Source organism: Spermophilus citellus (genome assembly GCF_964194105.1).
Source record: "Spermophilus citellus genome assembly, chromosome: 12".
Lineage (NCBI taxonomy): Eukaryota > Metazoa > Chordata > Mammalia > Rodentia > Sciuridae > Spermophilus > Spermophilus citellus.
The window spans coordinates 114349461-114373469 of NC_138198.1; the positions used below are offsets into that span (position 1 = coordinate 114349461).

The 24009-nt window shown below is 37.4% G+C and overlaps 1 protein-coding gene and 1 long non-coding RNA gene across 4 annotated transcripts in view; one reads left to right on the forward strand and one right to left on the reverse strand.

Moving 5' to 3' along the window:
• MALT1 (MALT1 paracaspase) overlaps window positions 1-14389 on the forward strand; it is a 68038-nt gene extending 53649 nt beyond the window's left edge. For 2 of the 3 annotated variants that reach the window (XM_081262631.1, XM_081262632.1), the window contains 4 exons: window positions 2071-2220; window positions 3698-3855; window positions 12382-12507; window positions 13277-14389. In XM_081262631.1, coding sequence (XP_081118757.1) covers window positions 2071-2220; window positions 3698-3855; window positions 12382-12507; window positions 13277-13717 — 875 coding nt within the window. In that variant the 3' untranslated portion in view covers window positions 13718-14389. The remainder of the gene's footprint in view (window positions 1-2070; window positions 2221-3697; window positions 3856-12381; window positions 12508-13276) is intronic. The other variant, XR_014018192.1, reaches the window with a different exon arrangement.
• Window positions 10724-24009, reverse strand: part of LOC308631420 — a 42993-nt gene continuing 29707 nt past the window's right edge. Inside the window, exon 4 of the long non-coding RNA XR_014018193.1 lies at window positions 10724-11979. This is a non-coding gene — a long non-coding RNA (uncharacterized lncRNA). The remainder of the gene's footprint in view (window positions 11980-24009) is intronic.

The window sequence follows — 24009 nt, forward strand, 5'->3', positions numbered from 1 at the left end:
AACGCCTTTGATTTATGGGTGTGATTTTATATCCTTCTACTTTGCTGAATTCATTTACTAGTTCTAGGAGTTTTCTGGTGGAACTTTAGGGCCTTCCAGGTATAGAATCATATCATCAGCCAATAGTGCCATTTTGAGTTCTTCTTTTCCTATGTGTGTCCCTTTAATTTCTTTCATCTAATTGCTCTGGCCAGTGTTTCAAGAACTATGTTAAATAGAAGTGGTGAAAGAGGGTATCCTTGTCTTGTTCCAGTTTAAATAAAGTTATTTTTTAAAGTATTAAAAAAAAAAGTTCCACACTTACCCATATAGGATTATTTACCAAGTTGCCATGACAACAAATGGCATCTTGGTATGTAATGTGATTATTTTTTGATTTCTTATAAACTTCTTAGGAAAGTTTTGCTTTTTGCTGATCTTTTTGAGATCTACCATGTCTCCTTAATTAAAATTGCCAATTTCAGCTATGTACAAGTAAAACAAAATGTGAAATAAATTGCTCGCTGTAATAGTTGTAGCTCCAGAATATAATTTTTTGTACTATTCAGTACAGCCTATTCAATTGATTGAAATAGCAAAATGAATGCTCACTAGTCTAGTTCTTCAGTTTGACTTTCAGATATCTGAAAATGATCTTCATATTTAAACTCCAAGACCTGCTAGAAATAAACACTTATTTAGTCAGGCACAATGGCACAAGCCTATAATCCCAGTGACTTAGGAGACTGAGACAAGACAATCCCAAATTCGGGGACAGCCTGGGCAACTTTGCAAGATCCTGACTAAAAATAGAATAAAACAGGCTGGGGATGTAGCTTAGTGGTAGAGGACTTGCCTAGCATGTGGATTTGATCCCAGCACTACAGAAACAAAACAAAAAAGCTTATTTAATTAATAGTACCAACAAACTTACTTCTGAGGTATGTATTGTGAACAGATGCACAATCTGAATCTAGGACATTTACAGAAATCTACATCTAATTATGTTTCCTCTATCTGTTCCCTGCCACCTTCCATGATAATAATCATTTCTAAATACCACCATTTATCATTTCTTTAGTTTGTTTCTTTTTTTTTTTTTTTGGGGGGGGTGCAGTGTGTGAATTTTTCTTGTAGTGCTAGGGATGGAACCCAGGGTCTCATGCATGCCAGGCAAACATCTCTAACACTGAGCCACATCCCAGCCCTCAGTTTCTTTCTTACATAGTTTTATTGAGTTTCTATATGTTCTGCCAGGGATAGTGGTTCATGCCAGTAATCCCAGCAGCTCAGGAGGCTGAGGCAGGAGGATCGCAAGTTTAAGGCCAGCCTCAGCAACTTAGTGAGACCCTGACTCAAAATAAAAAATAAAAAGGACAAGGAATGTGGCTCAGTGGTTAAGTGCCCCTAGGTTCAGTCCCCAGTACCAAGAAAGGGGCAAAAAAGAGTTTCCATATGTCCCCCAAAATTATGTATATTTTTGTTTTAGGTTGTGTTTAACTTTATAGAAAGATATTACACAATATGTAGTCTCTCAGGACTTGACTAAAAGTTTTTTCAATTAATATTATATTGCCAAGATTGATATTATTACATAACTATAGTTCATTCATTGTGACTTCTGTGTAAAAATTCCACTTTTAAAACATATTAACTTTTCTTTCCACCTACTCTCCTGTTGATGGGCATTTGAGTTACTTCTGCATTTTCCTACTGGGAATAGTGCTGCTGTAACATTCTTGTATATGTCTCCTAGGGTGTGCCTACAAGAGTTTCTTTGGGATATAAATTTAAGATTTAGAATTGCTGGGTCATAATGTAAGCCAATATAGACATAAAATTATCATGACTGCTTTTTTAGAAAAATACTTTCAGCTCTTAGAAACGGGTCCAGTATTTTTGTTTTTGCTTACTGCTACATCACTGGCACCTTAATCTATGTCTGAGTAAGTGCTCAGTAAACATTTTTTGAGTCAGTGGATCATTTTGAGAATATAATCTGATTTATAAGAGAGTTCTTGGCTAAATGTTATAAACATAACAAAAGAATTGCTGGCTTTAAAAATACTACTTACTTTCTTATTTTTTTAGATATGGGTAAATGTCACCTTACCAAAGGCAAACAAGCTCTAGAGATTCGAAGCAGTTTGTCTGAGAAGAGAGCACTCACCGATCCAATTCAGGGCACAGCTCATTCTGCAGAATCTCTAGTGCGCAATCTACAGTGGGCCAAGGCTCATGGTATGGTATATTTCTTGTGAAATCTTTCTATCATAAACTTACTTTAAATTGTTAAGGTTTTTTTTAATCTGATTAAATAGATTTCCTCCCAATTTTATAGTGAAAATTTTTGGCTTAGTGGGCAAATTCAAATGTTTAAATTATAGATATTATACCAACTTATTTAATGTTAAAGATTTCAAAAATTTTAGCCCATTGTTTTTACCATTGGTAAAATTTAACTGAGTATGTTTTATTTTTGTGGTTTTTAAATGAGTTAATTTTATTTGTGTAGTATGTAGTCTTTAGCTTGTCTTATACTGTGACTACTGAAGTGTGTAGCTGTCTAGTCAGGTCTGGGTTCTGACCTGGTTTCTACTACCTGGTAAACATGTTATCTATAACATGAGAGTGAAATCCTACTAGATAGGATTGCTGTGATTGAAAGACATGCGTGGCCCATGAATATTACTGCCATTCTCTCTGTGATACTTTATTGGTTTGGGGTTATAAAAGGGAAAAGGTGAGATAAAAATCCTATCTGTAGCCTAAATTACATTTTGGCAATTATTTTGTAGTTTACCTTTTATGATTTAGTGAAAAAATAAGTTTGAATTATTGACTGTAATAAAGATTTTAGATTTTTCCCTTGAGTTCCAAATATCTATTCTGTGAATCTCTTGCTAGAAATAATTGAAAAATAATTACATTTATTGAATGCCTATAAAGCATATTTCTTTTTATAATAGTTTTAGCAAATTAACATATTAGAACACATTAAAGGGTAAAGTGCTGTAAACATATTATCTTGGCATTCCAGATAATTGCATAGTAATTAAAATTGAATGTCTTTTCTGTAAATAAGTCTGAACAACACAAAGTGACAGTGGTAAAGATCAATAGGAAACAAAACCTTCTATAAAATAAGACTAAAAAGTCAGGTAGAAGGTATTTGTAACAAATTTAATAAGTAGATAGCTTTTTGGGTTTTTTGTTTGTTTGTTTGTTTGTTTAATAGCATAAAATGGTAAGAGAAGGTAGTGCAGTGGCCCACATCTGTAATCCCAGCAGCCGAGGGAGAAGAATCCCAAGTTCAAGGCCAGCCTAGGCAACTTAGCAAGACCTTGTCTTCAAAAAAAAGTGAAAAATGCTCACTGGTAGAGCATTGCCTAACATTCATGAGACCCTGGGTTTCATTCCAGCACCAGAAAAAATTATTGTCATGAAGATTGAGACATCAGTGAAAATATATCTATAATTGTGGATATACTCTTGATTACCACTAAGTAAAGTATATATGCAGATGGGCAAGAATTATACTAAAAGATTTGATATGGTTAGCCAGCAAAAATATGTGTTTAAATAATATTGGTTATATAACATTTTTTAAGCAAAAGAAAAGTCTCTAATTGTATTTTATCCTATACAGAATACTAGCTATTTTATCAGAAAATTTACCAAGCATTCTTTATAAGTTGTCCCTATTGTTCTTTTTCAGAACTTCCAGAAAGTATGTGTCTTAAATTTCAATGTGGTGTTCAGATTCAATTAGGATTTGCAGCTGAGTTTTCCAACGTCATGATAATCTATACAAGTATAGTCCACAAACCACCTGAGATAATAATGTGTGATGCATATGTTACTGATTTCCCACTTGTAAGTCTCTCCTTTTTTATTTTTGTTTTTTATTTAAAATTAGTGATATTAGCTGGGCTTGGTGATACTTACCTATAATCCCAGCAATTCAAAAGACTGAGGCAGGAGGCTAGTATGATCACAAGTTCAAGAACATCCTTGGCAGCTTAGCAAGATGAGACATTGTTTCAAAAAATAAAAAAGGGCTTGGGATGTGTGTCTGTGGAGGAGTACCCCTGATTTCAAACCCCAGTTCTGAGAAGAAAAATAAAAGGGGTATTGTGATGTTAAAGAACTGAACTTTTGAGCTGGAGATGTAGCTCAGTGGTAGAGCACTTGCCTAGCACATGTGAGGAGGCCTTGGGTTCAGTACTCAGCATGCACAAACACACACACACACACACAAAAAAAAAAAAAAAAACTTCTAAACTTTTAAAAACTTAAAAGTTGATGGTAAATATAAGGGAAATGTATTTATTTTTTTTTATTGGTTGTTCACAACATTACAAAGCTCATGACATATCATATTTCATACATTAGATTGAAGTGGGTTATGAACCCCCAATTTTACCCCAAATGCAGATTGCAGAATCACGTCGGTTACACATCCACAATTTTACATAATGCCCTATTAGTAATTATTGTATTCTGCTACCTTTCCTATCCCCTACTATCCCCCCTCCACTCCCCTCCCATCTTCTCTCTCTACCCCATCTACTGTAATTCATTTCTCTCCTTGTTTATTTTCCCATTCCCCTCACAACCTCTTATATGTAATTTTGTATAGCAATGAGGGTCTCCCTTCATTTCCGTGCAATTTCCCTTTTCTCTCCCTTTCCCTCCCATCTCATGTCTCTGTTTAATGTTAATCTTTTCTTCCTGCTCTTCCTCCCTGCTCTGTTCATAGTTGCTCTCATTATATCAAAGAAGACATTTGGTATTTGTTTTTTAGGGATTGGCTAGCTTCACTAAGCATAATCTGCTCTAGTGCCATCCATTTCCCTGCAAATTCTATGATTTTGTCATTTTTTATTGCTGCATAGTACTCCATTGTGTATAGATGCCACATTTTTTTTTATCCATTCATCTATTGAAGGGCATCTGGGTTGGTTCCACAGTCTAGCTATTGTGAATTGTGCTGCTATGAACATCAATGTGGCAGTATCCCTGTAGCATGCTCTTTTAAGGTCTTCAGGGAATAGTCCGAGAAGGGCAATAGCAGGGTCAAATGGTGGTTCCATTCGCATCTTTCCCAGGAATCTCCAAACTGCTTTCCAAATTGGCCGCACCAATTTGCAGTCCCACCAGCAATGTACAAGTGTACCCTTTTCTCCACATCCTCGCCAGCACTTGTTGTTGTTTGACTTCAGAGTGGCTGCCAATCTTACTGGAGTGAGATGGTATCTTAGGGTGGTTTTGATTTGCATTTCTCTGACTGCTAGAGATGGTGAGCATTTTTTCATGTACTTGTTGATTGATTGTATGTCCTCCTCTGAGAAGAGTCTGTTCAGGTCTTTGGCCCATTTGTTGATTGGGTTATTTGTTATCTTATTGTCTAATTTTTTGAGTTCTTTGTATACTCTGGATATTAGGGCTCTATCTGAAGTGTGAGGAGTAAAAATTTGTTCCCAGGATGTAGGCTCCCTATTTACCTCTCTTATTGTTTCTCTTGCTGAGAAAAAACTTTTAAGTTTAATTAAGTCCCATTTGTTGATTCTTGTTATTAACTCTTGTGCTATGGGTGTCCTATTAAGGAATTTGGAGCCCGACCCCACAATATGTAGATCGGAGCCAACTTTTTCTTCTATCAGACACAGAGTCTCTGATTTGATATCAAGCTCCTTGATCCATTTTGAGTTAACTTTTGTGCATGGCGAGAGAAAGGGATTCAGTTTCATTTTGTTGCATATGGATTTCCAGTTTTCCCAACACCATTTGTTGAAGATGCTATCCTTCCTCCATTGCATGCTTTTAGCCCCTTTATCAAATATAAGATAGTTGTAACTTTGTGGATTAGTCTCTGTGTCCTCTATTCTATACCATTGGTCCACCCGCCTGTTTTGGTACCAGTACCATGCTGTTTTTGTCACTATTGCTCTGTAATATAGTTTGAAATCTGGTATCGCTATACCGCCTGATTCACACTTCCTGCTTAGAATTGCTTTTGCTATTCTGGGTCTTTTATTTTTCCATATGAATTTCATGATTGCTTTAACTATTTCTACAAGAAATGCCATTGGGATTTTGATTGGCATTGCATTAAACCTATAGAGAACTTTTGGTAATATCGCCATTTTGATAATGTTAGTTCTGCCTATCCATGAACAGGGTATATTTTTCCATCTTCTAAGATCTTCTTCTACTTCTCTCTTTAGGGTTCTGTAGTTTTCATTGTGTAAATCTTTCACCTCTTTTGTTAGGTTGATTCCCAAGTATTTTTTTTTTTTTGAGGATATTGTGAATGGAGTGTTTTTCCTCGTTTCCGTTTCAGAAGTTTTGTCGCTGATATACAAAAATGCCTTTGATTTATGCATGTTGATTTTATATCCTGCCACTTTGCTGAATTCATTTATTAGTTCTAGTAGTTTCTTTGTAGACCCTTTTGGGTCTTCTAGGTATAGAATCATGTCATCTGCAAATAGTGATAATTTAAGTTCTTCTTTTCCTATTTTTATGCCTTTAATTTCTTTCGTCTAATTGCTCTGGCCAGTGTTTCGAGAACTATATTGAATAGAAGTGGTGATAGAGGGCATCCCTGTCTTGTTCCAGATTTTAGAGGGAATGCCTTTAACTTTTGTCCATTCAGAATGATGCTAGCCTGAGGCTTAGCATAGATAGCTTTTACAATGTCAAGGTAAGTTCCTGTTATCCCTAGTTTTTCTAATGTTTTGGACATAAAGGGATGCTGTACTTTGTCGAATGCTTTCTCTGCGTCTATCGAGATGATCATATGGTTCTTATCTTTAAGTCTATTGATGTGGTGAATAACATTTATTGATTTCCGTATATTGAACCATCCTTGCATCCCAGGGATGAATCCTACTTGATCATGGTGCACAATTTTTTTGATGTGTTTTTGTATTTGATTCGCCAGAATTTTATTGAGGATTTTTGCATCTAGGTTCATTAGAGATATTGGTCTGTAGTTTTCTTTCTTTGAGGTGTCTTTGTCTGGTTTTGGAATCAGGGTGATGTTGGCCTCATAGAATGAATTTGGAAGAGCTCCCTCTTTTTCTATTTCCTGAAATAACTTGAAAAGTATTGGTATTAATTCTTCTTTAAAGGTTTTGTAAAACTCCGCTGTATACCCATCCGGTCCTGGGCTTTTCTGGTTGGTAGTCTTTTGATGGCTTCTTCAATTTCATCCATTGATATTGGTCTGTTCAAATTGTGTGTATCCTCCTGACTCAGTCTGGGCAAATCATATGACTTAAGGAATTTATTGATGTCTTCACTATCTTCTATTTTATTGGAATATAGGTTTTCAAAATAATTTCTAATTGTCTTCTGAATTTCTGTAGCATCTGTTGTGATATTGCCTTTTTCATCCCGTATGTTAGTAATTTGAGTTCTCTCTCTTCTTCTCTTCGTTAGCATGGTTAAAGGTCTGTCGATCTTATTTATTTTTTCGAAGAACCAACTTTTAGTTTTGTTAATTTTTTCAATAGTTTCTTTTGTTTCAATTTCATTGATTTCCGCTCTGATTTTAATTATTTCTTGCCTTCTGCTACATTTGCTGTTGTTTTGCTCTTCCTTTTCTAGGGCTTTGAGATGAAGTGTGAGCTCATTTATTTGTTGTTTTTTTTCTTTTTTTGAGGAATGACCACCAGGTGATGAATTTTCCTCTTAAAACTGCTTTCATTGTGTCCCATAGATTCCGATATGTTGTGTCTGTATTTTCATTTATCTCTAAGAATTTTTTGATTTCCTCCTTTATGTCTTCTGTAACCCATTGATCATTCAGTAACATATTGTTCATTTTCCATGTGATGTAGGATTTTTCCTTCCTTCTTTTATCATTGATTTCCAGTTTCATTCCATTATGATCAGATAAAATGCATGGTATTATCTCCACCCCTTTATATTTACTGAGGGTTGCCCTATGGCATAATATATGGTCTATTTTTGAGAAGGATCCATGTGCTGCTGAGAAAAAAGTATATCCATTTGATGATGGTTGATATATTCTATATATATCAGTTAAGTCTAGGTTATTGATTGTGATATTGAGTTCTATAGTTTCTTTATTCAACTTTTGTTTGGAGGATCTGTCCAATGGTGAGAGAGGTGTGTTGAAGGCACCCATAATCATTGTGTTGTGGTCTATTTGATTCTTGAACTTGAGGAGAATTTGTTTTATGAATGTCGCAGCACCATTATTTGGTGCATAAATATTGATAATTGTTATGTCTTGTTGGTGAATGGTTCCTTTTAACAGTATATAATGTCCTTCTTTATCCCTTTTGATTAACTTAGTCTTGAAGTCGATTTTATTCGATATGAGGATGGCCACCCCTGCTTGCTTACGAGGACCGTGTGCGTGGTATATTTTTTCCCATCCTTTCACCTTCAGCCTGTGTATATCTTTTCCAATCAGATGTGTCTCCTGGAGGCAGCATATTGTTGGATTTGTTTTTTTAATCCATGATACCAGCCTATGTCGCTTTATTGGAGAGTTTAAGCCATTAACATTCAGAGTTACTATTGATATATGGTTTGTACTTCCATCCATGTTTGATTATTTATCCTTTTTTAAAAAAAATTTTAGTTTGTTTCTCCATGATTATCTTTCCCCTCGCCCTCTGTCTTTACTGAGGCACTTCCCACTGATGGTTTTGGTTATTGTTTTTCATTTCTTCCTCGTGTAGTGTTTTGCTCAAAATGCTTTGCAATGCTGGTTTTCTGGCTGCAAATTCTTTTAACTTTTGTTTATCATGAAAGATTTTTATTTCGTTGTCATACCTGAAGCTTAATTTTGCTGGATACAGAATTCTTGGTTGGCATCCATTGTCTTTCAGTGTTTGAAATACATTGTTCCATGACCTTCTTGCTTTCAGCATCTGTGATGAAAAATCCATTGTTAACCTTATTGGTTTACCCCTGAATGTAATCTGTCTCCTTTCTCTTGTAGCTTTTAATATTTTCTCTTTGTTCTGTATATTGGATATCTTCATAACAATGTGTCTTGGCGTTGGTCTATTGTGATTTTGTGTGCTCGGTGTCCTGTATGCATCTTCAATTTGTATATCTGTTTCCTTTTTTATTTCTGGAAAGTTTTCTGTAATTATTTCATTCAGCAGGTTACTCATTCCCTTGGTTTGAATCTCTGTACCTTCTTCTATCCCGATGACTCGTGTAAGTTTGGTTTTTTTATGTTATCCCATAACTCTTGGATGTTTTTCTCGTTATTTTTTACCAGCCTTTCTGAGTTGGCTAGACTGTTTTCAAGATGATATATTTTGTCTTCATTATCTGACGTTCTGGCTTCTACTTGCTCCACTCTGTTAGTGATACTCTCAATTGAGTTTTTAATTTGGTTTATCGTTTCCTTCATTTCTAGAATTATTGTTTGATTGTTTTTTATAATCTCTATCTCCTGATAAAGATGCTTAACTTCTTCTTTTATCTGTTTATGTAATTCATTCTCAATGTGTTCTTTCGCTGCTTGAATTTGCTGTCTTGTATCCTCTTTAAGGTTCCATTCCATCTGTCTAAGGTGTTCCTTGAGTTCTTTATATGACCATTTTTCTGATGACTCTAGGTCCTCCTGAATATTTAGGCTGTCCTGCATTGTTTGTACTCCTTTTCTTCCTTGCTTTTTGAAGCTGCTCATGTTACTTCTTGTTCTGTTTGACTGCTGAGTTACTGTTTTTTTTTTTTTTGGATCCATTGTTTTTTTCTTTGTTGCAGTTTTGCCCATTTTTTTTTTAGAGAGAGAGAGAGAGGAGAGAGAGAGAGAATTTTTAATATTTATTTTTAAGTTCTCGGCGGACACAACATCTTTTGTTGGTATGTGGTGCTGAGGATCGAACCCGGGCCGCACTCATGCCAGGCGAGCGCACTACCACTTGAGCCACATCCCCAGCCCCTGAGTTACTGTTTACTCCTATAAATTTATTTGATCCTTGGGAGGAAAGGTATTAGAAGGGAAGGGAAGAAGTCACTAAAGAGAATGAGAGTAAGCAGGTAGAATTCAAGGAAGGGAGGATAAGATAATTGAAAAGAAATGAAAAGACAAAAGAAGAAAAAAATAGGAAATAAAAAAAGAAAAAAAAATTTTTTAAATAATTTTAAAAAATTAAAATTAGAAGAAAAAAAATTTTAAAAAAATTGTAAAAAAATTTTAAAAAAACAACAAGAAAGAAAAATGAAAATGAAAGAAAAACCCAAATCAAAAAAAAAAAAAGAGAAAAGAAAAAAAGAAAAAAAAACTAAGAAATGCAGTCTTAGAGTTTGATTAACTTCTCTTCTAGTAGGTGGCGCTGTGCCCACCAGGCCAAGTTTCTCTTGTCAATACGCGGGAACCAATCACTGTGCAGCAGCTCCTCCCAGGCTGGGCGAGTCTCCAATCCTGAGTGCCTAGGGCCTCCTCTTGTGTCTAGTCACGTCCCACTTTTCCTCTAGCCAGGCCCCTCTCACGGGTGCTGCTCACCACAATACTGGCTACAAGCCAGGTCTGCTGCTCCCGGAAGCCCTATTTTCATGAACGACTGGGCACACTCTTCCAGTTTGCCATTCCCTCAGACCCTAAGTTTGTAGAGCTTGGGGCTAAGAATCCTCAGCGAATTTTACTTGCCCTCCGGTAGCCACGCCCCCAGTAGCTGGTGCAAGAGACCTCAGCTGTCAGCCCTGGTGGGAGCAGTAGTTCCGCGCCGCGGGTCCCGCGCCACCTCTGATTCCCTCGGTCTGGCTATTGCGCTCACGGGAGAGCTGGGAGGGGCCCTTACAGGAGAGCTGGGAGGGGCCCTTAAGGTTTCCCCTATGTGTGGAGAGGGAAGGCTAGGGAATTACACACCTGTAGCCGCAGGTTTCAATGAAGTTATCTCCTCCACCGCAGTCTTATGACGTCAGTTCTCTGCCATGGTGGTGTCTCTTGCAAATGGCGACAGTTCGTTTCCCTTTGCCGGGCGACCAATGCAACGGGTGGGTCCTTAATGTCTCTCCCAAGCCCCGTTTCAAACCTGTGGCCACTACCTATGAAGGCTTGGTAGGCATTTACCTCCGTAGGATCAGAAGGGCTGACCAGTTGTTTCAGCCAGATGGATTAGTGCTGAGTCACAGCTGTTTGTCTGCGGGAATCAGGCGAACGGGAGCTTGAATTCAGCCAATCCGGGTTCAGTGTGTGTTTTGAGAGGCCCAGACTGTTCGCCCCAGATCCACGTCAGCTCAGCATTGCCTAGTGATCCGTGTGCAAAGTGTATATGAAGTTATTTATTCGTGACCCATGAGCCCGTGACCGTGTCCGTGAATCAGTGAGTCTGTGGCCTGTGCCCTCCCTCTCAGGGAAATGTATTTATATAAGTGTTACTTCTTTGTAGTTTAGAAACATTGATCATGATATTTATTATTTTTGCCAAAATACCTTAAGTTTGTCTAATTTTAAAATGTCTAAAGTTCACTCAGAAAGGATGCCTTTCTCAGACCTTAAAAAGGATGTCAAATGTAGAAGAACAAAATATTTTATTTATACATACACGTACATATATAGAGTGGGGGGATTTTTCTTTTAAAAAACTATTGTTTCCATTGTGTTATTATAACTCATAAAACTTACTTGTAAAGTTATGGTCATATATTGGAAGAATAGAAATCTAATTCTATTCTTTCCAAACATTTATTTCTAGTATTTATTTTTTATTGATCAAAAGAATCTAATAAATAGTACCCCTCTTTCTACATAGGTATGACAAACTGAGTAGTAAGCAAGGACTAAGAGAAACAAGTCCAAAATGTCACTTTTATTATTTATAGAGACTTCATGGAACCTATTGCTTCATGTGACAGCAAATGATTTAGTACGGAATCACTCAGTTAGTTTCAACCGGCCTCCAGTGATAGCAGCACTGCTCAGGTTAGGCCACCCAGTGTTGCTGGGGCGTCCCTCCAGAAAAGCAGAAGGGCAGTATCCTTCACCAGTGGTTGACTCTAAAAAAAGAAAAAGGGAAGGGCTGACTTTAGCTTATTCAGTTATTCTTCTTAAATATTCTAAACATATGATCATAACGAGAAAGAATTCAGGAGCTAATTACTAATGGGGTTCTCTCTACTGAAAAAGAAACTTGAGTAGGATAATAAGTATTTCAAAGAGTAGTAAAGTTAGCACTACCCTTTCAGAGCTAACTTTACTTTTTAAATATATTAGTACAGAATTTACAATTCTATTGTAATCATAGAATATGGTTTTCATTGCTTCTTTAATCCTGGGTAAGGAATCACTCCTTATGTCAAATTCATGAGAGCAATACCTGTCAAGATGTTCTATCATAGACAGTGTGTGACTGATTGATTTCATTAATAACATTCACTGATTCCCCCCCCACCCCACAGGACCTGGATATTGATCCAAAAGATGCAAATAAAGGAACTCCTGAAGAAACTGGCAGCTATTTAGTATCAAAGGATCTTCCCAAGCATTGCCTGTATACAAGACTCAGTTCACTGCAAAAATTAAAGGTTACTACTTTTCCTAATTATAGCTACTAATGAAAAATTATTTGAAACTGAAAAGTCTGTTGGAAAAATCTATACATATGCTGCTTTATTGGTTATTAAATTGAAGTTGAGATAACCGATCTACAGTGGGTCCTCTCAGTGTCCTTATATTCTATCCCTGGTAGTGGCTTGAGGATTTTTGTGTGAGAGTATGTGTGTTTATCATCCATACTCCTGAGAAGTTAGGAAAATACAGCATATTCTACTTTGAGGATTTTTGTGTGAGAGTATGTGTGTTTATCATCCATACTCCTGAGAAGTTAGGAAAATACAGCATATTCTACTTTTAAATATCTTAGCATTTTTGAATCATCATTTCCTTGTTCTATGACTTTCCACAGAATATACAGCAAATTAGTATGGAATTCCTCTTTAATCTTTTTATTAAATTTCTAGTTGATTTGCTAATGAGAAGCTAGCTCTACATAAAGTCATATCCTTAGAAAAGTTGAGTTTTTAACTTACTCATAGCCGCATAACTATGTATTAGCTAAAGTCATCTCTTAAAGGTTTAGGCCATTATCTTGTTCAGTTAAGTATTGAAGGAAGGAAAAGAAGATGACTAATGGCCAGCCTTTTTTGATTTAGGGAAGAGGAAGAGGATGCCTTGAGAATTGGAACCTGGGATAGAGGGCTGAATGGCTTTTTGTTGTATGTATGGGAATTATATCTTAAGATTGATATTTTTAACATTGATAAAATTGTAAACCTCATTTCTTTTCCTTTTCAGGAACATCTAATCTTCACAGTATGTTTGTCTTATCAGTACTCAGGACTGGAAGATACTGTGGAGGAGAAGCAGGAAGTGAACGTCGGGAAGCCTCTCATCGCTAAATTAGACATGCACCGAAGTCTGGGAAGAAAGACTTGCCTTCCTACACGTCTTATGTCTGATGGGCCTTACCATAGCTCCACATCCACCTTGGGGGGAGCAGGGCACTATCATTCATCTCAGGACTCATTCCATGGTGTCTACCATTCACATCTTAGTAATTCAAACAGTGTTATGCCATCAGACAGGTGTCATTGCAGCCGGACTCCTAATGCATTTATTTCAAATTATCATACCCATCATTACTCCTGCCACTTCAGTAGAAGTAATGTGCCAGTCGAGACAACTGATGAAATACCATTCAGTTTCTCTGATAGGCTCATGATTTCTGAAAAGTGACCTTCTTATTAGATGCCTCACATGAAATAGTGCTTTTTAAAAAGTGAGCATTGTGAAAAGACAAATATAATATATATATACAAAGAAAATAAGCAACAATTGTTTCATAGCAGGCTTAGGACTTTATGAGTTGTTGGAATTATATTATTTAACCACAGACTTCCTCTTGCTCTTTTTTCTCTTTTAAGACTTTGTGAAAGTGGTTGGTTGGTTCTGTAAGAATGACGTGTGGGTGTGAGTGTGGGTGTGTGTGTATGTATGTACATGTACATAACAAAAATCTTTTCATTTTGATCACTCTGAGTTAGTAGCAATGGGAATGGAATTGTTGTAGAATAAGTCATTTTATATTTTACACCAGAAGGAATCCTGTTGATCATCAGGCTTAACCTAGTTTTATCAGTGGGAGAAAAAGATTAAAGTCTCTTGTGTAAGTTGGAGCTGGCATCAGAACTGAGACTCCAGAATTCTGTTCCCATGTTTTCTCTACTCCTGCCTTCCTGACAGATTCTGAGACAACTGTTACTTTTGTAGATAGGTTGAAAGACAGGTAGGTAGGTACACATATCTGTATATTATCTTGAGCAATGTATAAACTTCAGTTAATAATCATAGGACCTTGCTGCAAGTGTCAGTTAAGATTGTTTGTAAATAAATCTTATGTAGAAAGGACTGAAATTTCTTGTTCATAATTTCGCAAAACCACGAGAGGTGATGAAATGTTTATCTGTGTTGAAGCTAGACAGCAGAGTTAAGAATAGAGATGTAATTTTGGTAGATGTTTATCTGAATCTTCCAAATGTTGATGACATATATTTTCCTCTTGAATTTTTTTTTGGGGGGGGTGCTGGGGATTGAATCCAGGTATGCTTAACCACTGAGCCACATCTCAGCCCTTTTTATATTTTGAGACAGGATAAGGATCTCACTAAGTTGCTTAGGGCCTCAAGAAGTTGTCAAGGCTGGCTTTGAACTCATGATCCTCCTGCCTTAGCCTCCCAAGCTGCTGGGATTACAGGCATACACCAGTGTGCCTAGTTTCCTTCTTGAACTTAACTGGACTTAAGAGATGATATTCTTATCACTTGTGATTCTGCCTAAAAGCTGGATTGAAATGCAGCTAGAAATAACAAGGGAAAATAGAGAATTAGTAATTTAAAATGGGCTTAAGAGATAATATCCTTATCATTTTGTGTCCTACATAAAAGCAGGTTTAAAAGAAAATTGGCAATAACAAGGGAAAAGATTTAGTAATTTTAAAAGTCACACAGAGACAATTCCAGGCCCAGATAGCTTCACCACTGAATTGTACCAAACATTAAAATCAGCACCCAGTCTTTGCACACTCTTCCCAAAGAAAGGAGAGAACGTTTCCCAAACTCATCCTGTGAGGCCAAAACAAGACAAGGACATTTCAAGAATACTACATACCAATATCCTTTATGAATACAGATGCAAAAATTATTAATAAATTACTAGCAAACAAAATCTACTAGCATATAAAAATATTACATACCATAATCAAGTGGAATTTATGCCAGAAATTCAAGGTTTAACATCTAAACATCATTTAAGCTAATATATAGTCAGCTCTCATTATCACAATTGTTATGCTCCATAAAGTAACCACAACATAGACTGTGGAACCATTGCTCCTAGGAGAATAGGTATGTGTGTGTGTACATATGTGTACACATAGACATATGTATGTCTCACATAGATTCTGTGTTTTCTTCATTCTACAAAAGTAAAACAGATTCGGAAGTGTTCAGTGACATGCCTGAGGCTGTTCCACTAACAGGTGCCAAAGTTGGAATTCAAGTCCTGTCCAGCCTGAGCCAGAGCCTCTAAACTGTTGAACCGCACTGAACTGCTTTCCACCTTCATCCTTTTGTCATCTCCATGAGAACTAAAGCAAGAAGGCAGAGCATCACCTTGTTAGGCCTCATCTGGGAACATGTAGTCTGGGTGACAAATATTTCACTACTCTCTACATGTCTACAGATGACCACAAAATTCCTCAAGAGTTGATTTGGGAATTGTTATGGCTTGGATGTGAGGTATCTCCCAAAAGCTCACATGTGAGCAACAGTGCAAGAAAGATCAGAGGAGAAATGATTAGATTGTAAGAGTCTTAGCCCAATGGGGGATTTAATCCTGATAGGGATTAACTAAGTGGTAACTGAAGTGCAGGGTGTGGCTGGAGGAGGTGGGAATTGGGGTGTAGCTTTGAGTATATATATTTGTATCTGGCAAGTAGATTTTGCTTTCTGATCATGATGTCAGCACTTCCCTCTGCCCTGATGTTCAGCCTCACCTCAGGCCCCAAAGAATGGAGCCAGCCTTCTATGGACTAAGATTTCTGAAACCATGAACCATCAAATAAAACTTTTCTTCCTATATAATTGTGCTGATCAGATGCTTTTAGTCACAACAGTGAAAAAAACTGACTTAAGACAGAAATTTGTTCCAAGAAGTCGAGTTATTGATGTGACTAACCTGACCATGTGGTTCAGAAGCTTTTTGAGCTTTTTAGAATTGGTGGGAGGAATTTGGAGATGTTTAATAGTGCAAGCTGGAAATACTTTAGATTGTTGTAAGCAGAGCTTAATGGCTGATTCTGGTGGGAGCTCAGAAGACCAGAATGCCAATAAGACTGGAGACAATGAAGACAGGGCTCAAGAGGGTTCAGAGGATGACTCTATTGGAATTTGGGGTAGAGGCCATTTGTATTATGTTCTGGCTGAGAAGCTATCTTCATTTTGCCCATGTCCAGAGACTTTCTGTGAGGTTGATTTTAGAAGTGATGGACTTCTTAATCTGGCAGAAGAAATGTCTAGGCAGCATAACCTTCAGGAAGTGGCATAGATATTGCTGGCAACTTTTAGCCAAATTTATTGTGATAATCAGGAGCAGAAAGATTTGGAAAAAGTGAACTTGAAAGTCCTGAGTAAAACTAGAGCTAAGGAAGTTGTGGTTGTTAAAGACTTCACTGCTACTACAGAAATGCTGAAGACTTTGCCTAGAGACCGTAAGAAAGATGGCTTGAGGGCATCTCAGGAGCTGGCAAGACCATACCCATCTCAAGCTCAAGGAAGTAAAAGGTGAAAATTCTCTTGAGAAAAGACCAGTGGAGCACCCTTCTTGCAAAAGGGGGCCTAGGAAGTTTTATCAGTGTCCTCAGCCACCAAGACACTCAGAGACTGCTACCACAAGGGTCCCTGGAGGCTTGGCTACTGCTCAAGATGGCAGCAGAACTTGGCATCCACTATGTGGTGCTGGTTATTCAGGAATGCAGGATGCTGGAGTTAGGGGGTTTATGAGGTTTCTACCAAGATTTCGAAGGAAGGCCAGGCAGGGTTGTAGTCCCTGCAGGCACCCCCTGAAAAGTCAGTGTGGAGATGTGAGGAGGAAGCCAAAGGTGCAGTGGAGACCCCTGAGATTAAGGAAATGCCAGTAATGTGGAAGATCGTCCTAGGAAAGCTGCAGGAATTGAGCAGAGACGAGCCAACATAAAGACCACTTGGGCTTCAACAAACAAGGCCATAGAGATAGAGCTACACATACCCTTTGGAGAGAACTTCAAGATACCATGTGCCCCAGATGCCAGACATGGAGCCACAGATGGATTTCAGTCTTGCTTTAATCCTATCCCTTCCTTCTAATTTTCTAACTGGAAATGTTTACTCTATACCATTATATATTGGATACTTATAAATCGCTTTTAATTTTATAGAAGCTCACAATGCAAGATTGCCTTGAGCCTCATAGAAGACTTTGGACTTGAACTTTGAGCAATCTCAGAACTGTTGACTATGGGGACTCTCAGAAATGGAAAAAATATATATTTTGCATTGTGAGATGGTTGAAAGCTTTTGGGGGCCAGGGGCCGAATGTTATGTTTTGGATGTGATGTGTCCCCCAAAAGTTCACATGTGAGTCAGTGCAAGGAGAAATGATTGGGTCATAAGAGTCTTAACCCAATCAGTGATTTAATCCCCTGATAGGATTAACTGAGTGGTAAATGAAGTAGTAGGGTGTGGCTGGAGGAGATGGGAATTGCGACATGACTTTGGGTATATTTTTGTATCTGGCCGGTGGATTCTTTCTAGTTCTGGATCATGATGTGAGCCCCTTCCCTCTGCCATCCCCAAGGAATGGAGCTGGCCTTCTTTATACAGACTAAGACTTCTGAAATCGTGAGCCCTCAAATAAACTTTTCCTCCTCTATTATTGTGTTGGTCAGATCTTTTTAGTCTCAGCAGTGAAAAAGATGACAAAATGGAGGTTATAAATTTTAGCAAGTTAGTAATGAAGATCCAACCATACCATATTAATAAAGGACAAACCCACATAGATTGTCGTAACAGATGCAGAAAAGCACTAGATAAAATCTAACGTTCTTTCATAATGGTTCATGATGTTTTCAAGTTAAAAACTACAGGTTAAGCATTCCTAATTCTCCAAAATCTGAAACTCTGAGCACTGAAATGATGCCACAAGTAGAAAATTCCACACTTGACCTTACATGACAAACCATAATCAAAATGCAGACACATGGGTCTGGGGCTGTGGCTCAGTGGTAGCGCACTTGCCTAGCATGTATGACGGATTGGGTTCGATTCCCAGCACCACATATAAATAAATAAATAAAGGTCTATCAACAACTTAAAAAATATTTTTAAAAAAATGCAGACACACTACAAATATTACATAAAATTGCCATCAGGTTTTGTGTATAAGGGGTATACATGTCCCAAGATATATATATGTAAATAGTCCAAGAATCTGAAACACTTTTGATCTCAAGTGCTTGGGGTAAGTGATAACCAGTATATGTATTCACAGCTGACATATTCTTGTGCATAGAAAATCATAGGAAATTCATTTTAAAACTGAATTCAAAAAGTTGCAAAAGCAATATACTAAAATCCATTTTGTTTCTATACTAACAATGTTCCAAAAATGAGGTTAAGAAAATTCTATTTATAGTAATATCAAAAAGGATAAAGGCATAAGAAAAAAAGTGGAAAGAAATAAAAGATCTAATGAAGATGGCAATGCTACCCAAAGTGAAAACAATTTTTATCAAAATCCCAGCCACATTACTTGCAGAAACTGACAAGCAACTGATAAAATTAACATGAAATCATAAGGGAAAAAAAATAAGGGACCCAGAAAAGCCCTATCAACTTCAAAAAAGCAAAGTGGGAGGACTTGTCTCACTACTGCGATGCTATAGTCATGGAGACAGTGTAGGTGTGTGAATAAATAGAGCAAAGGGGCAGAACTGAGAGTCCAGAAAGAAATCTTAGATGTTGCTGGTTGGTTCTCAAAGGTATCAATACCACTCAGTAAGGACAGAGGAGTCTTACACTAATGGTGCTGTGACAACTTATAAGTTACAAAATGACCCCTACCTCATGCCACATACAAAACTTGACTCAAAATGGATCGCAGATCTAGATACAGGAACTGAAACTCTTGGGAGGAAATAGCCATTTTGTATTCAAGCTTTAGGTTGACTAGGACTTCATCAAAAATAACTTTTGTGCCTTAAAGTCACCGTTAAGAAAAAGTAAGAAGACAGCCCCAGAACAGGAAGAAAATTTTGAAAAATATCTGGGACTTGGAAAAATATAAGGGACTTAGAAAGAACTCATAATAATAAAATATGTATGTATATGTGCAAGTGCTTGAATGTGATTACATCAGTGCTATCCAGTGAACATTCTGTGATGGTGGAAATGCTTCCTATCTGCACATCCAGTGTGATAGCCTCTAGCCCCCTGTGGTGGCTGTACAACTGCAATATAGCTAGTGTGAGAAACCATATTTTTTTTTAATTATTTTATTGTTGGTTGTTCAAAACATTACATAGTTCTTATTATACCATATTTCACAGATTGATTCAAGTGGGTTATGAACTCCCATTTTTACCCCGTATACAGATTGCTGTGTCACATCAGTTACATTTCCATTGATTTACAAATTGCTTTTCTAGTGACTGATGTATTCTGCTGTCTATCCCATTCTCCACTGTCCTCTCACCCCTCCCCTCCCCTCCCCTCCCCTACTCTCTCTCCATCCCCTCTACTATAAATCGTTTGAGAAACCATATTTTTAAATTTCAGTTTTAGCCATGTATATAGCTAATGTCTGCCATATTAGGACTGCAGTTGTGGAGAACTAGAAGTTATATAGGTTAAAGAACATTTTACCTTTCATGTTTATACCCTACTATTTGCATTTTTAAAACCTATTTATAGCTTTATAATTTTAAAAATAAATGGTACCATTTTTGAATTTTGTCAGCCATGTTTTTATTTTACTTAACTCTCTTAGGCCAGTTGCTTTGAGACTTCATATGAAGCACTTAGGTGGATCTTCAGTAGTTATAGTTTTTGTCAAATTCAAGACATTCAACCAGGTAGCCAGAGCTTAGGTAACTGACATATACATAGGGACAAGTTTAATGAGGATGAAATCTGTTTCCTGTTGCTTGCACGTGTCTCTGATATTTATATACTTTTATTTGTCATGTGATACCAAATACTCAGAATTTATACATTTCTTGTGTACTTCATCCTGTTTCTCAGATGGACACTGACATTCAGACTCAGAGTTTGAGGGGCTGGAGTGTAGATCAGTGGTAGAGTATGTGTTTAACATGCTCAAGCCCTGGGTTCAATCCCAGTATAAAAAAGAAATCAGGTATTTTTAATGTTTGTTGTTGTAAATGGATACAGTACCTTTATTTTATTTATTTATATGTATGTGCTGCTGAGGATTGAACCCCTTGCCTCACACATGCTAGGCACATGCTTTAACACTGAGCCACAGCCCAGACTGAAATCACAGTTTGATATTGTGAATTTTGTCCAGGACTGACTAAAACACAGTGCTGGGGATGGAATCCAAGGCCTCAAGCATGGCTAAAGTGCTCAAGCTACATAAACAGCTCTATTTTTCTTTTTTGGCGCCTTCAGTTATACAACATATTTCCATATTAATAAAGTATAAGTAAAGAAAATATACCCAGAACATGAGAGTGTTGTATAGATGATATTATCTTTTATCCTATTTGATAGCTTTTAAAATACTACAGCATCAAACACAAGTTTGGCTTTAGTAAGGAGTCATCTGAGGTAATTCCAGGCTCTACCATTTAGTCATGTTGTGACTTGAAGTTGGCATTTGTCTTTGCTCCTATTTCCTTATCTATTAAATTGGGGATGATGGTATAAATCAGAGAGCTTATAATACTTTACAGAGCTGGCAGTACTAAAAAAGATCATTTCTATAAAGTGGCAACTTTTTGAGAAGGATGAACATTATTCTTCCAATCTGACATTCTCAAAACCATACCTGTACCAATACAGAATATATTTGCTGTTAAAGTATTTCCTATAAAGTACATTCATAGTTTTGGCATGGTATATCTTCTAAGATACGTTACATTTGAATTTTATTTTCAAAAAACATGCTGATATAACATCACCAGTTGTTAATACTGTATAAAGTACTTTATTATTACTACTTCCACAACTCTGAAAGGTAACTTACTAAAAGATTAACAGTATTTATCTCTAGTGGGATTATTTTTCCTTGTTTGCTTACCTGTATTTTCCGAAGTCTATACATAGCAAAACTATTGTATAGTTTTAAAATATAGACATACAAATGTATAATGTAAATATGATGCTCAAGTTTAATAATTATTTTTAGGACACATTTTTACCTTTTCATTAGGATAATCTTAAAAGTGTACAGTACCTTGTATGTTTTTTAATATCATGAATAATTACAGAGGTGCTTATTACTAATTACACCTGTTACAAAATGAGTAAATATGATCCTACCCATAAATCTGAAGTCATTACATTTTTTTTCATGCTGTTGAGTTTAGGTGATAGCATTTTCATTTGTAAAAATGGTGGTGTAAGCTATTCAGCATCAGGATAGTGGATAGTATCACTTTCTCCATGCTACATACAAACATTTTATAACAGTCTCATTTATCCCTCAATAGCCTTGCAATTATGGATGAAGAAACTGATTGCTGGGATTACCTGTTATCCCAGGATAACTCAAGTGGTAAGTGCAGAGGCAGGATGACTCAAATCTAGACCATAGCCCATTATATTTTCCACAATGCTGCTGCTGCTTGTACAATAATGAAGAAGATATTCAATCATTCTTGAATTGGTACAAAAGTGGTGTGACAGTAAGCGCTCTTATTTAATGGAGTAATAAATATTGTGCCTAAGATATATAACTGAAGTTTGCAAGAAATTGTCCTACTTTGACAACAAAAGTGGCATCTTGAATTAGATAAGGTCAGGTGCTTTATTTGGGTGTTTTCTAACCACAGAAAGAATACAGCCAATGGGGGTTTCTAATAATATCTAAACAGTGTCAATATTTCATTCTTCCATGAAAAAATATTCTTAAATATTGAAAGATCATTTGTAGAAGACACATCTATAAATGTAAAACCATAGGTCATATATTCAAAGAACTTTAAAAGGTCTGTCCTAAAATTGATGTTGCTATATTCTGCTCAATGGAGAAGACTGTTATGATAGGAAAATTTTGTTTTTAAAACATTTTATATATTTTCATCAGCTTTAATTTTGCCACTTCTAACCTTGTATACTATGGTAAATTCAGTATTACAAGAAAGACATCTGTACTGGGGATGACCTCAGGAGTAGAGCTCTTGCCCAGCATGTAAGGACCTGGGTTCATACCCATCACCTCATAAAAAGAAGGAAGACAGCCAATGGGGGGTTCTAATAATTTTATATAATATATAAGAAGGAAGAGGAGAAAAGGAGAAGAGGAGGAGAGGAACAGGAGGACACAAAAGGAAGAAGGAGAAGATGAAAAAGGAGGAGAGGAGAAGCTGAAGAAAGAGGAGGAGGAGAACAAGAAGGAGGAGAAGGAGAAGGAAAAGAAGAGTAAGTAGAAGACTAAGGAGGAGGAGGAGGAGGAGAGAATGAAAGCAAAAGAGGAGGATGAGAAGAAGGAAAAGAAGAGGAAGATAGGAGGAAAAGAAAAAGGAGGAGGAGGAGAAGGTGAAGTATAAGAGGAAGGAAAAGAGGAGAAAGGGAAAAGAGGAGGAAGAAGGAGCAGGAGGAGGAAAAGAAGGGGAAGAGGAAGATGAAGAGGAGAAAAAGAAGAAAAGAAAAAAAGATGAGTAAAAGAGGAAGAGGAGGAAGAGGAGGGGTAGGAGGATGAGGGGTAGGAGGATGAGAGGTAGGAGGATGAAAGGAAGATAAAGAGGTAGGAGGAGGAGGAGAATGAGAAGGAAGAGAAGAAGAAGGAGGAGGAAAGAAAAGAAAGGGGGAAAGGAAAAAAGAGGAAGATGAGGAGGAGAGGAAGAGGAAGGATGAGGAGAAGCAGAAGGAGGAGGAAAAGGAGAAGGAGGGGAAGGGGAAGAGAAAGGAGGAAAAGAAGGAAGAGAGGGAGAAGGAAGAGTAGGAGGAGAGAAAGAGGAAGAAGGAGAAAGCAGAGAAAGAAAGGAGGAGAAGATAGAGGAAGAGAATAGGAGGAGGAGGGGAAGAGGGAAAGAAGGAGGAGGAGGAGAATGAAAAGAAGAAGAGAAGGAGAGTGAGCAGAAAAAGACAGAGGAGAAGGGAGATGCCAATGTCTTGGCTGGGCACAAGATCACGAGCCACCACACAGCTTTGTAGATTCAAACAGCAATTCTTTATTCCCGAACTCACACCGGCCTCTACACACGTTCTGGGGAAATCCAAGTTCTGCTGCCGCCCAATTCACCTACTCCACGAGGCTTTCTTCTCCAATACTTTCTGAATCTCACGAGAACTCAACGGGAACTCAAGCAGCAGGAACGCCCTATTCCCAGCAGCAATAATCTTCAACATCCAACTTCCCTAAAACCCATATTGTCTTAAACCGGGATGCCTTAAACTTGTCTTAAACCGGGAACGCCCTAAACCCAAGGACCAGGATACTTCCTCAAACCTGATCAGCTCTAAACCCGGATCCGCCCTGGTCCTTGAGCAAGGTCACCTTACATGCAATGTCAACAGCAAAATTCCAAGGCAAGTCCATTTAACAAGGGGTACGCTGGCAAGGAAATTTCGATGCGTCATTCCTACTTGGCAATGGCCCTCAGCAGGGAGATAAGAAAAAGAGGAAGGAGGAGGAGGTGGAGAAGAAGAAACAGCAGTGGCAGCAGAGGAGGAAGAAGAATGAAAGGGGGAAAAGAAGAGGAGAAGGTGAAGAAGGAGAGGAGGAGGAGGAGAAGAGAATTAGGGGAG